This window comes from Carassius auratus, chromosome 8 (assembly GCF_003368295.1).
Source record: "Carassius auratus strain Wakin chromosome 8, ASM336829v1, whole genome shotgun sequence".
Taxonomy (NCBI): Eukaryota; Metazoa; Chordata; class Actinopteri; order Cypriniformes; family Cyprinidae; genus Carassius; species Carassius auratus.
Genome location: NC_039250.1, coordinates 19,356,326 through 19,371,763, shown reverse-complemented (window position 1 = coordinate 19,371,763; position 15,438 = coordinate 19,356,326). Strand labels below are relative to the sequence as shown.

The 15,438-nt window shown below is 38.8% G+C and overlaps 1 protein-coding gene across 4 annotated transcripts in view; it reads left to right on the top strand.

Annotated features, from left to right (window-relative positions):
• grid2 (glutamate receptor, ionotropic, delta 2) overlaps positions 1 to 13,236 on the top strand; it is a 398,666-nt gene extending 385,430 nt beyond the window's left edge. The window contains exons 15-17 of one of the 4 annotated variants that reach the window (XR_003292669.1): positions 5,542 to 5,782; positions 9,994 to 10,073; positions 12,512 to 12,598. Coding sequence is in view for 2 of the 4 variants with exons in the window: in XM_026270097.1 (XP_026125882.1) it covers positions 5,542 to 5,782; positions 12,512 to 12,940 (670 nt within the window). In the remaining 2 variants the exon portion in view is untranslated. Of the gene's footprint in view, positions 1 to 5,541; positions 5,783 to 9,993; positions 10,074 to 10,261; positions 10,486 to 12,511 lie in introns of those variants that run through there. The other 3 variants (XR_003292670.1, XM_026270098.1, XM_026270097.1) reach the window with 3 other exon arrangements.
• The last annotated feature ends 2,202 nt before the right edge of the window (positions 13,237 to 15,438 follow it).

Sequence of the window (15,438 nt, the reverse complement as noted above, 5' to 3'; positions counted from 1 at the left end):
CCCGCAGTCAGAGACATCTAATAACGTGATCATTTCTGCCGCAGCTGGTTGCCATAGCAACAGCTCCAGCAGTCCACACTCGAATCAGCGCACAGGGCCCAAGAGGCGAGCGAGGAGACTACATGATAGACAGACCTGAGGAGAGAACCGCAAATCCCTACCCACCTTTTTCCCAGAAGAACTGAAAAATTAGTTGGAAGTGCTACTGCAACCCGGCACACCGAGAAACATAGTGTCATACTGAGGTCTTAAATAAAAGCATGTTGCTGTTATCAGATCACCCAGTTGTCATGGAGAATCAGGTTGATCTGGACTTGGACTGTACACAGGGCCAAGTGTCTGTGTTTAGCCCCCGATATTGAACGTGGACCGCAGCCAGCTGAACTCTCTTGACCGTGATTGGTCATTGATATGGCAGTTCAAAGACAAAAACAGGTGAATTTGTTGCTTGCGTTTGCCCTGGCTTTACAGTTGAGCACAACTTGTTCGGCATGCACACCGCTTATCTCCCTCCCCTCATCCTTACTCACCTTTCCCTTCATTTATGCCTCTATTTTGGAAGGAGATGAAATAAAGAACAAATAAATTGTCTGCTGTTGCGAAGCTGTTGTTTCCCTGTGAGAGACTGCAGGGAGAGCATCAGATTTTAAGTGGTAAAAGGGCTCATTTTTCAAACCCTCATGAAATCAAAATTGTAATTTTAGATAGCGTATAAAGTTAATCTGTATGCTAGGGTGTAAATATAATTACACTAATCTGCAAAATAATGTGATGATATAAAAAAAAATGTAATTGCCTGTTTTGTTGTCATTGGACTAAAGCCAAAAGAAATTATAAAAATGTCTGTAGAATTATGTTTTTCTTTATTTTAATTTATATTTTATATTATATTATATTTATATAATTTATATATATATTTCTTTTTTTCTTTTTTTTTTCTTTTTTTTCAGTAAGACTGTCCTAACTAAAGATTTTTCTTGTCGACTAGTAGTCATTCATTTGAAGCGATTATTCGATTAATCACGTTTATATCAGTAAACCATATAAATGCTTAAGAAGTCTTCATGTGCACACAGCTTGCCACAGCACACAATAGAAACAATGATTATCAGTGCGTCAGGGAAAAAAAAAGCTAAGAAGACTGGACATGCACATTTCATACAAATTACATAATCTAAATATATTAGTTTTCCATTTGAATTGTTTCATTTAAAACGGGCATTTTGCTTTCTGTGGATATATATTTTTGTTTTATGTCTGTGAGGCAAACAGAGTTTCAGTTAATTTTTTCTTTTTTCTTTTTTTGTCATGCTCAAATTCATAGAGAGATGGCAGAAAGCACACCATGGTTAAATTCATTATTTTACAAAAGCACAATGTTAATTGTTATTTTGAGTGCACACAAATAAAAGTACACCTCTCATCAAGATTTGAATGCTGTATTACACTTATCTGTATGAGCTAAAATGATAGGTTAAGTTGATAAGCTAAATGCAAATGATCGCACTGGCGCCTCCATGTTAACTGTCCTACAGCGAGTGCGCTACTGTTCAGCTTTCATACTCCACACAAACACTTCAGTAGTGCACATTTGTCTGGGTTAATGTTGGAGCGAGTGGTCATATATTGTTGCTGCTACTTGATAAGCCACATTTGCAGTTGATGATCGAAACAAAAGTTTGGATGTCCTGACCGATGTAATGTAATTACCACACAGACCAGCTGTTAATGATCTGTAAATCATGGTGTGACAACACTTCCTGTGGACTTTTTTTTCTGCCATTAAGGGTGTACTCATACTAGGCACGGTTGCCATGAACCGGGCCCGGTACGATTGTCCCCCCTCCCCACTCCCCCACTGGCCTGCACTCACATATAGGGTTTCAGCATTCGTGCCGGAGCACGCTTACGTCATTATGGTGCGACGGTTTCGGGATAAACAGGAAGAGCGGCGCTCACTGAACACAATGGAGTCCATCGTTTTCTTTGTGGATAATTTTGTGTCGTTTGGTCCACAGCCCTCTCACAGCCTGTTGTTAAACAGATGTGTCGCCTTAGTGGCGTGAAAATTTTCACGTAATCGTGCTGCTCGTATGAGGATGTTTGCAAGGTACCAGCTGAAGTGCAGCAAGGACTTTGCAGTTTTGAATTTTTATGCGTTTTGCACCTCTGCCGTAGACCAAAGCGACCCTTTCCCTGCCATGTTGGTTTTGGAGCGTCGCAAAACCGTGACGCAACGCGTCCTTTTCCATGCTCCGGCACGGTTAGCACTCACACTGTATGCGAACCGCGCCATAGTCCAACTACATCATAGTCCAACTGAACCGTGCTCTGGCCCACCTCTTCCAAGCGGGCCAGGGCCGGCTAATCGAGCCGGGCCCGGACACGGTTTGGAGCACTCACACTAGTCAAACGAACCGCGCTTTGGTGGTCAAACGCACTCGGGCACGGTTCAAACTGGCTAGTGTGAGTACACCCTAAGTGACTAATGAAATTTTGATTGACTAAGCGTCTTCTGGTGAACTAACGTTGACAATTAGGGGGCAGCCCTAGTAAGTCAGTTTATTTGTAAAATGCTTTTTAGATTAAAAATTTGACTATTTAAATACATTTTAATACAAATCACAAGCCCAAACTTCCTGTTTCAAAAGGAAAGGCATCAGTACAATAAAGAAGAACTTGTTTTTCAGGTGATTTGTTTTCATGGGGTTTTTTAAGAACGTTTGATGAAAAAACTTTTCTATAGAAGTTTAGCAAAAGTGATCATGCTAAAAAAAACTTTCAGCATATGGCCATCATTGGGCTTATCTTCTCAACTAACAAGGTAAAATCTGGTCCCCTCTGAGATGTCTACTGTCATGTCTCTCCTGAGACTCCTGAACACAAACATGTGGCGTATCCTCAAGGGCAAAACTGGACAGTTGATTCTCGCAGGGAAAAAGCCTGGTGTTAATTCCTGTGGATCACAACAGTCCTCATTTGTTAAAAACACCAGGGTGTTAATTCATTAAGCACAGAGACTGTTAATTTACCCAGGACCAGCTGCCGGAAAAACCACAAGGTCAGAAACAAGCTTCCTAATAGGAGTCCTTGAAGGCTGAGACTTGCTTTACACTCGGGTTGAAAGATGTCACAGGAAGAGTAGAACAGAATAAAACATCTCCTTAAGATTGGTTACACAAGGCATTCTTTTAAATTCATGCTTGCTTCTTCCTTGTCATCCCATCAGTGTGGTCAGATGTAACTTATTATTTGAGTCCTGAAGCAGCACACAGCTTGTTGACCCACCGAGAGTTGACACATCCATCATGGAAACACTCATAAATGCCACAGACTAATTTTTCAAGGGTAGACCGATCCATATGCCTGTGATAGTTGTTCTGTGGTGACCTCCAGTGGAAATGAGGTCTTAAAGGAATAGCTGTTACTAAAGAGCAAGACATCTCATCTCAGAACTCATTCATCACAGTGGTTTAATACCATGGAAAATGAAAACGCGAATTGGAAAACACACCAATGTTAAAATGGCTAAATGTGTATATATAATTCACTACCATGAGGAAACCTTCATAATTAAAACTTAAAAAAATAAAAATAAATTAAAGCTAATTCTGAAATCATTTATTTTATTAAATAGTATAATACTTTTCAAATGATGTAACAATGCTGAAATACACCAACTGCATGCTTCCTACACTTTGAAAAAAAAAGTCTTTCTACTTCGGAATTCCATGTTTACTTTAATGTGTTAATTAATTGGTAATCACTGTTAATTTCTGAGTGAAAATAGTTTCTTCACTTTTTTTCAGTGCATCACACCAATCTCATGCTGAGTTATCATTAAATCAGTCAGGGAGAACTTATTTGTAATTCTTTTAATGTTCCTTGAGGCTCACTTATAATGTTAGTTTGTTTTCACAAACTTTATTTGCAAATCATGATTATTCACGTGAATATTAACAACATGAGAGTAAATGCATGGCTTCTTGAACCTGAATATACATTTGCTTTTCTCTTTTTTTATAGTACTCTAACATGAGGGTGAGTAAATTCTAACATTTTTGAGTGAACTAATTCTTTCATTTTGGACAATACCCTGGAACGACGAGTGGGACATTGATTACATCTTTGCTTACTCAGTCACAGTACTTGGCATTGAAATGGCATTGGATCACGGCTCCCCTGGTGTGTTTTGTGCTGTTCTCTTGAATTGTCCTCATTGTGCTTTCAGGTCTCTGCTATCACACTCCGAAACCTCTGAAGCAACATATGTGGGTAGTGTTGCATGGCTAAATGTTGTTGGCACATTTAAAAAGTGGTCTATAAAGCAAATCTCTCAACGTTGGCCCACCTTGTTGTGAGTCCGGTGAGCTGTATCCATAGCAGAATGTGGAAGGGTCATTCTCCATCTGTTGAATGCAATAGGACATTTTTTTACTCCTGCATTATTTTATGAGACAGGGATAAGGGTATAAAAATGAAGAATAGCTTTCTAAATAAATGTCGAACAGGGTTTCAGATGGCCTAGTCCTGTGTGTTACTGTGAATACTGAACATTTTCATTGCGTGCGTGGATGTTTGGGTAAGTGTTTGCAGCAGCTGCAGTTTGGATGTGAATATGGGCTCTTGGAAGCTGGCTAGTCTCCTCCTCGGGGGATGAAACTGTGCAGTGACTCCTGACTGCAGAAAATCAGGCTAGAGAGAGAGACCAACACGCAATACAGATCAGCCAATCAATGAGGCAAATTCTCCTAAACCTTTGTGTCCTGTATTCATTATCATTCATTTGCAGCCGCTGGACTGGCATTACTACAAACTGCCATCACTACATCAGAACACGCTCGTTCTTTATGGTGAGCTAGACACTGCAGCCTGCAATCATTGCTGAGGAGACACTGCCCCCTGGTGTCCAGAAAAGAAGTCTGTCACTGCAGCAACAGATGCCACTGAACAGACTGGGACCATTCAGAGTTATTTATAGAGTGTTACACAGATCTCAGTGGCTCAATTAATGTGTAAGAATGAAGCAATCTGACATTAAATTTCGATCCATAACACAGTCCATTTCTGTAATGCGACACACAATAAAATTGTGCATAAACGAACATATATTTAGGCCTGTGGTAAATGTCCAGGCATGGAGTGCAGCACTTCAGTTATCTAATGAAGCTTCATATTTGTCTTACTTTAGCTGACTTAAGACTGCTACATTAATTCTAAACAAATGGATGTTTCTTGAGTTAGGGGAACATTTCTGTCTGTAGTTTTTAAGAAAAATACTCTAGTTTTAGATGGTGGGTTATAATGGATTTTATGGTGTCTCTTACTTTTTTTATTTTTAAATGTGAAGTAATTGCCAGGATTTTGTGTGTTCAGACTTTTTTCTACATCAAATTTGTTCTTGAAATCCATTTTGGAGTAATAGTTCATGGATTCTTCACTATCCGTATCGCAGGATAAATGTTAAAATGTAGCTGTAGTTTGATGTAGTCTAAGTGCCCCTAACAAAAAAGAATCATCAATATGTTTGTCCGTGTCCAGGATCCTGGAGCTTCAGCAGAATGGAGACATGGACATCCTGAAGCTGAAGTGGTGGCCGCGGGACAGTCCGTGTGACCTGTACTCTCCTGTGGGCACTCGAAAGAATGGCAGCGCCTTGGACATCCACAGCTTTGCTGGGGTCTTCTTTGTACTAGCAGCCGGTGTGGTGCTCTCCTGTCTTATTGCCACTGTGGAAACCTGGTGGACGCGAAGGAAGGGCTCCAGAGTGCCATCGAAGGAGGTGAGAGTCTTGACAGTTGATGTAGGGATGTGGTTGATCATAAACTTATATCATTAACAGAAGAGTGTGGGAGATTTTACAACTGCCCAAGAACAGATCGGATCCAGTTGTTTTTCAAATTCAAGTTCAGCAATATCCCCTTTAAATGTCAACTTAATAAAGAACAATAAGGAAAAAGGTCGTAAAAATGAGCAGCATGACCAAAGTCTTATGCTAATATGAGTTTATGTCAAGTTAACGGCTGCTCATATCTAAATATATATATATATATATATATATATATATATATATATATATATATATATATATATATATATATATATATTAAAGTATATAAAATATAATATACAAATAATTAACAGTTATATCAATTAAATATAGATTTTAATATTAATTACTGTTATATTAACCATGTGGCTATACAAATTTGTGGATGATGCAATAGATTTTATACTTTACAAATTAAAGATACTTAATCTTAAATGATCATTTTCTCTTTATATGGTACTGTATGGTTGCAAATTAAAAGATAATAATACGGAAAAAATTGCAACATTTAAAGCTGTTGAAAAATAGCTGTTATACATACCGTTGACCACAAATCATTCTATAATATTTATGTGCAAAAGTTGCTCGGCCAGGGTAACCAATATAAAAGACACAACTTAATAAGTTTCTTCATCATTTTTAATTGTAAATAACATAACTCCTGATAGCCACACAGATGTAACGGTTAAGCAGAAATCTCTACTGGTTATATCATACCACCCAGCCTTGGGAGGATATTAACAACACCAACAAAACAGACAAGAGTTTATAATGAGAAATAGTCAGCATCACAAACAGCAGACAATGCACTTTTTCAACAAATTAATTTTCTGATAGCACATTTAAACAAGTGAACCTCTCCAAAAAGAACTCAATGTTGTTCAATTGCCTGCCAAGCACATTAACCGTAATAGAGCTCTGCTGAGAAAAAAAAATTAATAAATAAGCAGGTGCTAGAAAATATATGTGCTGATCAAAGCTGCATATATCTGGATAATTACTTTAAAACAAGGCTCTAATTCTTCATTAATGTCCCATCTTTCAGTTTGTGAAGATCAGTTTAGATGTTTTTCTTGTTTTAACAACTGTTTGCCTAAGGTTCTTTGGCATCCAGTTAACAATAATTAACAAATGAGCCCACACTCTGCAGTTAAATGCTTGCATTTTACATGAAAACACTTGGTAACAGTGACAACACGTTCATATGGCTGCGAATGAACCTTTGTGATGTTGCTCTTGACGCATTTCTTTGATTTGATGAGTTTATAGCTCCTTGTTATCTTCTGCAGCTGTCATATTGTGGGTGTTTCCTTTCCTGATATCACATTCCCATTTCCCTCATTACTCCGACCGAGTCCCATCACCCACCCCCAAACATACACACCTGACCTCTCCTCGCAGCCCTCTGGTCCGTGTCATCAGACTCTCCACAGGCCAAAAAACACAGCATTTCATCTCCAGCATTCCACCTGAAAAACAATCTCCGTAGTGCTTTTGATCAGTGGTCAGGGACCTTTTCTTGTCTTCCGTCGTCCCGCCACGAAGCAGCTTTCATCTGTCAGGGGCAGCAGCAGGCCACTCATGACCCCACAGAGAGAGCCCCTCTCCTTCATCCCTGTTCCTCTGAAGGCCATTGTCCACTCTGGTCATCATTATGCTCTGACATTAGTGTAACTCATCTGCTTCTTCCAGAAATGGCAGATGAACATTTTTAAACCTGTTGGTTTAACATGATTCAGTGTAGTGTTAGTTTTTGATTACAGCATGCCACAAATAGCAGATTTAATTCATATAAGAATATGAATTACAAATTTTTACTCACATATGAACAAGGTCAAATTAACTCTGAATGGCTGGGGGAATTGTGACATTACATGGTTAAAATCGACTTGTAATAATGATAGTCTGACTTATTTTTTGTCCGTGAAAAATTTGCTTTCAGGGCATTTTTATGTTTTAATATATAAAAAAAAAGTATCTTAAACTTACTATGGCTGAATTTATTTCAACAAAACTAAAGTTTCTGTTTCTATTTGAACATATTTTAAATTGGAATTTATTGCTGTGATGGCAAAGCTGAATATCCTGCAGCCATTACTTTCTTCAGTGCCACATGAACTGTCAAAAAAAAATCATTGAAATCATTCTAATATGCTGATTTGATGCTTAAGAAACATATAATTATTATCAAATTATATTTTTGTGGAAACCATTTTTTTTTTCAGGGTTCCCTGACGTATAGAAAGTTCAGAGAGTTCACAGCATTTAGTAAATAGAATATAAATTAATATAAATATTTTGTAACATTACAAAATATCTTGATTGCCACTCTTGATGGCCTTAATGCATCTTAGATTATTACAATGATTCATTTCTTTCAGATGATTCTACCTATAATATGCATAATAATTCATATTTTCTTATTCTCTTATTTTCTCATATTTTCTTATATAAATATACAATGCATAGAATGAAAAAAAAAATTACATATATATATATATATATATATATATATATATATATATATATATATATATATATAATGCAAAATAAAATCACTTATAAATATTTATAACCTGTAAATTCACCAGTGATTGGCCTTTGTTCCAGAGAGTTAACATTGGACCTTGTACTTTATAAACTGTGAGTATGTTTAGTCAGTAATTATAGCCAACATAGTGGTGTAGTTGAAGATATAACACTGAGCACAGAGATGATTCTCTCTGAGGATTTTTCAAGTGGGGTGGAGTGCTTTGGCTCTGGTCACACTTGAACCCGCTCCTTTCTGCCCCAGTGGTTGGATCATGCTGAGTTGGGCTCATTCCTCGGAGCACTCTTCCAGACGGTTCCATCAGAGTAGAAGCTTGGCAGAGCTTTACACAAATATTCACACTGACATGCTGATAAGCACGCATTTTAACACGCACGGTCCAGCGAGCGACAAGTGTTAGTGCCAAAAGCAAACGAGACGAAACAAAACACTAAAAATTAGAACATATCACACAGAGTTTTATCCACATTCCTTTACTGCCTTTACTTATTTTTTTTTTTCCAGTAAAATTATCTATGATTTCAGAAAATAATATATATATATATATATATATATATATATATATATATATATATATATATATATAATAAGATGTTATATAAATTCATGAAAAAGTAGCTTATTTTAAGGATTAATTTAACTGGAAAACACTATTTGTTGTCATTTGCTGTCTTTTCTAATTGGCATTTTGGCACATCCTTAAAAACCATTCTTTCATCTTTCAGCATGATGCAACTTTCTGTTTAGTGTGTCGTAGTGTCTTGGTACTTCCTAATTCTTCCTGACTGCTGCTTCTTTTCTTTGTAATATTTCTTGACACCTGGCTAACACTGAGTTCATTACACATCAGAACAATAGAATGGCTTTGTGCTTGTGTCTCTGTGTCTGAAACACACACACACACACACGTTGCATATGCCATGGTGTTAGTTTGTCCCTGTTTCCTCTGTTTCTCTGTGATCTCCCTGTCACGGCTCCTTCTGTGGTGTCGCAATTGATGTGAAATAATTTGATACGACAAGTCGTCAAAACAAGTTCAAACTCATAGTGATGAATTACGTATTGCAACCCGAATTTTTATAGCGCACCACCTGCCAATCCAGAGAGGACGAGCAGGCGGTCCAGAGAACCGGAGGTTTTGCTGTGTGAATAAGTCATTTCACATGCCAGGCTTTGTGTCCTAATCATTCCTGAATAACTAAATGATGAAAAGTTCTTCACCTCAGATGTCTGCTGTGTCATTGATATTGTGGCTGTCTGGAGTCCTGCGGTGCCTCTACGTTTCTAGGCCACAGTATGAGGTCTGCATTCAAATACTGATTTTCCATCTTAAAAGCAAGGAAAAAGGAATAATATATATGATGCCATTTTTTAATCCTATACAAAGGAGAAAATTTATTGAAATTATATTCATGGAGACTTTAAAAGTGAGTATTTGAAAGTCAGACCTCATGTAGCCGCATAATTACAGAGGCCGCCGAGCACCAAACAGCATTCTGTGTCAGTCATTACTCTGAAAATGTTTGATTATTTTTCAGAAAAGACCAAAAAGTCATGTTATCCTTCTGTCAAAGCCTGAAACAACTTTTATTTTGTTGATTTTGTTTTATAGATAAGTACTCTGTGTTGAGGGGTTAAAGCGGGCGTGGGAGAGAAATGCAAAATGCCATTTTTACCATCTCACACTTCCAGGTATCTGGCTCCTTGGACATAAAAAAAAAAAAAAAAAAAAAAAACAACGTCTGTGTGCTGACTGTTTGTTTGTTGTCTTTTTCTACTCATTCCCCCACCTCTCTGAAAACAACCTCTTTCCCATCCTCTCATCTGCCTGCGTCGTGTGTTTGGTCATACTTCTCACGCGCTCACAAACACGCGCACAGACACAAGCAGACGGACCGTCTGTGAGGCAAGACGAGCCGTGTCATGAGCCGCAGACTGACATCATGCTTACGCTCAGGCCTTCCTCCAATCACCTGTCACCTGCATGCTGCGCCACACCCCTCGACTCCAAGCTGAGGCACACGTTCGCCATCCCGTCGCGAACTGTCTTCTGCCAGCACTGAGCTCTACACTCTTTCCGCACTTCTCCAAGTCTCAAGCCCATGTAGGTTATGAAATCGCCCTGGCACCAAATGTGCTACAATACGTTTTGTACGAACTTCAGCAGTTGAACATTTGCTGCTGAGTGAGTGTCCGGCAGGGTGCTACAAAGAAGGCCATCACCATTTATTTCCAGAAACCTAGAGATTTACAGTTACTTTGCTCTGGAATACAATAATACAATAATAGCTGCATAGAGACTAGGCAAAATTGGCTAAAAGAATACAGAAATGACAGAGCAAACAGTTATTTGAGCTGTGTAGCTTTGGAGTGGAGCAACCCATATAAATAGCTTTTTCCCAGCAAGCTGGTATTTGCAAAACTTGTTTTAGATTTATACTGCTGTTGCATTGCCAGACTGAGTGCCTAATTCAGTATTCAATCCCAGAATCCTAATAGAGTTGATAAATCCTGTAAGATGTCACTTAAAGCAGTGGTTCTCAATCGGGGGCCACTAGGGGGCACCAGCAAACTTCAAATGATGCATTGATGTGTGTTAATAATACAATTTCTAAGCTGTCTATATTTAAAATTGTAAGAAAAATCAATATATTTTAAAATATAAATATATTTTAAAGACAAATTTAAGTTCTTATCATTAATAATTAATGTATTGACAGACATGTTCACAAATAAGTGTTTACATGCACCTTTAGTCGAACTAGAGCAATAATCAGACTTTTTAAAATGTAGTGTAAACTTAAATCATACCAGTCAGGCCTTTGTGAAGTCTAATAGATCTAGACTAATAGATCTCAATAATTGTAGTTTTAGACAACAATCTGTCTTTGCATTGTGTGCATGCTTCAGAAGACAAAGGTGATATGTGTGTACCTAATCCTTCAGAATGTAGCTCCATTATAACTGTGCTAAAAAGGTTGAGAACCACTGGTTTAAAGATTTCAGACTAGTGTCACATCCATAGCTATAAATCTTAGAATAAAATGCCTTGGATTAGATTCATATTTGGATCAATCATAACCCGCCCCACAAAAAAATCTTCAAATCACAACAAAGCATTCGAAAAGCACATGGCCCCTCGTTAGTTCAAGAAAACACCACAAATGTGTCCTGTCATTCCCACAATCCTTGTTCCCTTCACTCCTACTCTCCTTTTACACTGCCTTCCTCCACTGTGGTGGTAGGACATGCACCTACAAGCTGCCCCCTGACCTCCCACCCCCTTCGGCCCGACCAGGTTCCCCTCCGCCCCTCTTTACTCAGGTCTACGCTGCCTGCCGCTGGTGGCTGCAATCAACAAAGTGCTTTAGGCTGGTCCAATCCAGAGGCCATTTATCTCACTGCAGCCACAATGTCAGCCCACGTCACCCCGTGAGTGTTCTTTGTTTTAAGCAAGCCACATATTTTAGTGGTTATGTTAGTACTATAAACAAATATACTGTAGATCAACCCGTGGTTTCAGATGGCTTGAAAGTGGAAAGGTTTTATAGACTGTATCTACATATCCAAAGATCCATGTGTCACGCAATAGCATTAATGGTGTTGATAGTTCTCAATAAGTCCAAGGACAGTACTAGTTAAGACTGATGTGTTTTCATTAACATAGCTCAGTATGTTTCCCTTTTTGTACCTTCCTCCCTCCTGATTTTCTTTCTTGCTAACCATGCGAATGCTAAAACCTCATTGGGCCTGCTTATTCTCCATTGACACCCACCTTCAACCTTCTTCTAAATGTTCTCGATGTTTCCATTCATTCCCAACCACATCCGAACACTTCCTTCCCATCTCACTGGCTCACCACCTCTTACCTTGTCTTACCTTTCTTTGCCTGCGTTTCCTCTTCCACCGACCATCCGTTTCCCTATTAACCTCTACGCGCCGTCCCGCTTCACTAACCCATCCCGCTGTATCTGCTTACGATTACACACCTTTTCTCTTCACTTTACACCTCTTTTCTCCTCTGATCCTGTAACAACCTACGCTCCTCCTCCTGTTCTTCTCTCCTTCCTTATTTTCTTCCCGCACCCCTCCCCACTCCACTTTCCTCCTCCGGTTCTCCCCTCCTCTAGGACGATAAGGAGATCGACCTGGAGCACCTTCATCACCGGGTTAACAGCTTGTGCACGGAGGATGAGAGCCCCCACAAACAGTTCTCCACCTCCTCCATCGACCTGACACCCCTGGACATGGACTCCCTCCCGGCCGCCCGGCAGGCCCTGGAGCAGATCAGCGACTTCCGCAACACGCACATCACCACCACCACCTTCATCCCCGAGCAGATCCAGACTCTCAGCCGCAGCCTGTCGGCCAAAGCGGCAGCCGGCTTCGCATTCGGCCCCGTGCAGGACCACCGGACTGGGGGGCCCTTCCGGCAGCGGGCTCCCAACGGCGGCTTCTTTCGCAGCCCCATCAAGACAATGTCCAGCATCCCGTATCAGCCCACCCCGGCCCCCAACTTTAGCTACGGCAACGACCCAGACAGGGGCACCTCCATATAGACTGCAGGGGTTCCTGGGCCTGTGAGTTGGAAACAAAAAAGAGATATATGTAAATACAAATGTTCCTTTTCGGTTGTCGTTTTCTCTTGGCTTTGCTCTGCGCGACGGAGCTCGTTCGTCCCAACTGAACTCGCCGACAGGACGAGGGTGGATTAAAATGATCTTTATTGTCATTGTGGTTTGTTGGGAGATTTTCCTCTGTGAACTAAATGAATTTGCCTTTTGTTTGCCACATTCGATTCAAATGTTGCAATGAATAGTATGTTTACCGGTTTTTGGAATCTTTTTTTTTTTTTTTTTTTTTTTTTGAGAAGAAAAAAAAAAAAAGACTCTGCCATGTGTTTCCCAGATCTGCAATAACTCAGTTTGGAAGAATCTTGTCAACTCATCGACTGAATTTTGCTTTTGGTTAACGATCAGTACTCCCTCTAGCGGACGCCTTCAACATGGCGCTGCTAAACTGAGAGAACACAACCTGCTTCTCTGAAGCTTCACAGCGAGTGACTGTGTTTCTAAAGACCTCTCATCCTCTCTGCCATCTCCCTGAAGCTGAGATCTACTTTGAGTCTGGACACTCTGTGGAAAAGACTCTAATCAACTTTAAAATACAAAAAAAAAAAAAAAAAAAAAAAATTATAATAATAAAGATATTATACTGTGGGGGGGGGGTCAAATGCTACTAAATGTCTCTTACTGACTTAAAGTATAACGAATCTTTAATGCGTGGAATGTGTCTGGTCAGAGAGTTTTAACAACAACAAAAAAAAATGTGTTCAGAGCTGTCTGTAGTTTTAGTTTTCTCTTTTTTTAATGATTAGTTTTGAAATTGCTTCAGTGCCATCATCTTACATTGATTTGCACCATTAAGAGTTTTTATTCACTTCTGTAGGATACTCCAGGATTCGACAAAAACATTCTGTAGAATAGCTTCATTGTATATGCCACAATCTCGCGGCTGTGCATCATAGATTTTGAAAAATCAAAGAGTGAGAGGGTTTTTAAAAGAAATTCTTAACATGAGCTTTTACTTTTTTTTACTTTACTTTTCTAGTGTCAGCCCACAACCTGATACTATCTGAAAATGCTAATACGGTGGCGACTTTTGAGGGGCTATTTGAAATATATTTCTATTTAATTTCGTAAATGTTAAGGGGTACTATTTATCTAACTTTTTTAAAGTGCTAATTGTTTAAACAAGGCCATCGGGGTGTGGTGAGAGTTTAAAAAAAACACATTTCTGAGGACAGAAAACAATCCAATCCGTTTCACTAACATAAACTGTATTAATATTTACTAATGTTAGTCGTTTAGAATGAGCTTTCAGTTTGTTATCCTCTGACTAATTCGCAAATGTTGTGTGTAGAGAACAGCAACAGTGTTTTGACGCAAGCATTCTAGATGTACTTTTCTTAAGATACGATTACTGAAAGACTATAGGAGCAATTTTATTTAGTATCAGTTTAAAGATTTTTATTTAGAGTAAATGAAGAGACATTAAAGTGTATATTTTACATGCAGATAATTTTTTTGTTGGATTTAAAGAAGATATAGAGTATAAATATCTGAGTCTGTAAAGCTCAGTTAGCCACTATCACATTACAAGAAGTTCTCCACGGTTTCTGACGGTCAGGCATTCTCATTCAACTTCATTTCATTTTAATTTCCAAATCTGGCAAAAAGGAGGCAAGGTTTTTTTTTTCCCGTAAAAGAAGCATGCAAAACCTGCTATGCCTGTAACATTTTTTATTTCATACATAGAATTGTACAGGATTACATCATTTTCAACTGATTATAATGTACAGTATTTAATATAGGCCTATTTTGTTGTATGTGTTGCATATTATTCAAATGGAACAAACTGAGGCCTCTGTTACAAGTGGCAAAGCTTTCTGTGTATAATTTGTCTAATAAACATGTTTTCTACAGTGGTTTTTATTGTGTTGTCTGTATGATCAAAAATGGCAAACGGATACAATAATGCCCCGAACTAATGTGAACACTTTCTGTTTTGTCCCTTCCACCTCAGGATAAGCTCATGAAGTTCTTTGAACACAGTGAAGGTTGTGGTCAAAGGTTAGCCACTGTTGGCTTTGGCTTTGTGAACCAGATTCATGCTCTACATGTCAAAGTGAAAGGCACCACATCATTTCAAGTCATGCTCTAGTGACTGAAGAGTTTGTCACCACAAGTTTAACCCTGAACCTGTCATGTTCCAGATGCATTAGGCCAAGTTCTTGTACGTGAGTCTGTTTATGCTGTGTAATGTATGTAATGTGTATGGGTCGTAATGTTGCCTGCTACACTTTTTACCAAACTCTGTCTCTGATGCACCAGAAGGGTTTTTTATTTATTTATTTATTTATTTATTTTTAACGATTAAAAGTTTACACTTCCCGCACATAGCATACCACCCATTGAGGCTGACATGCAGATAGTTGCCCTCTGTAGCTCTTATAAGGACTAATATACCAATATACAATCCCATGTTAAATGGCAGA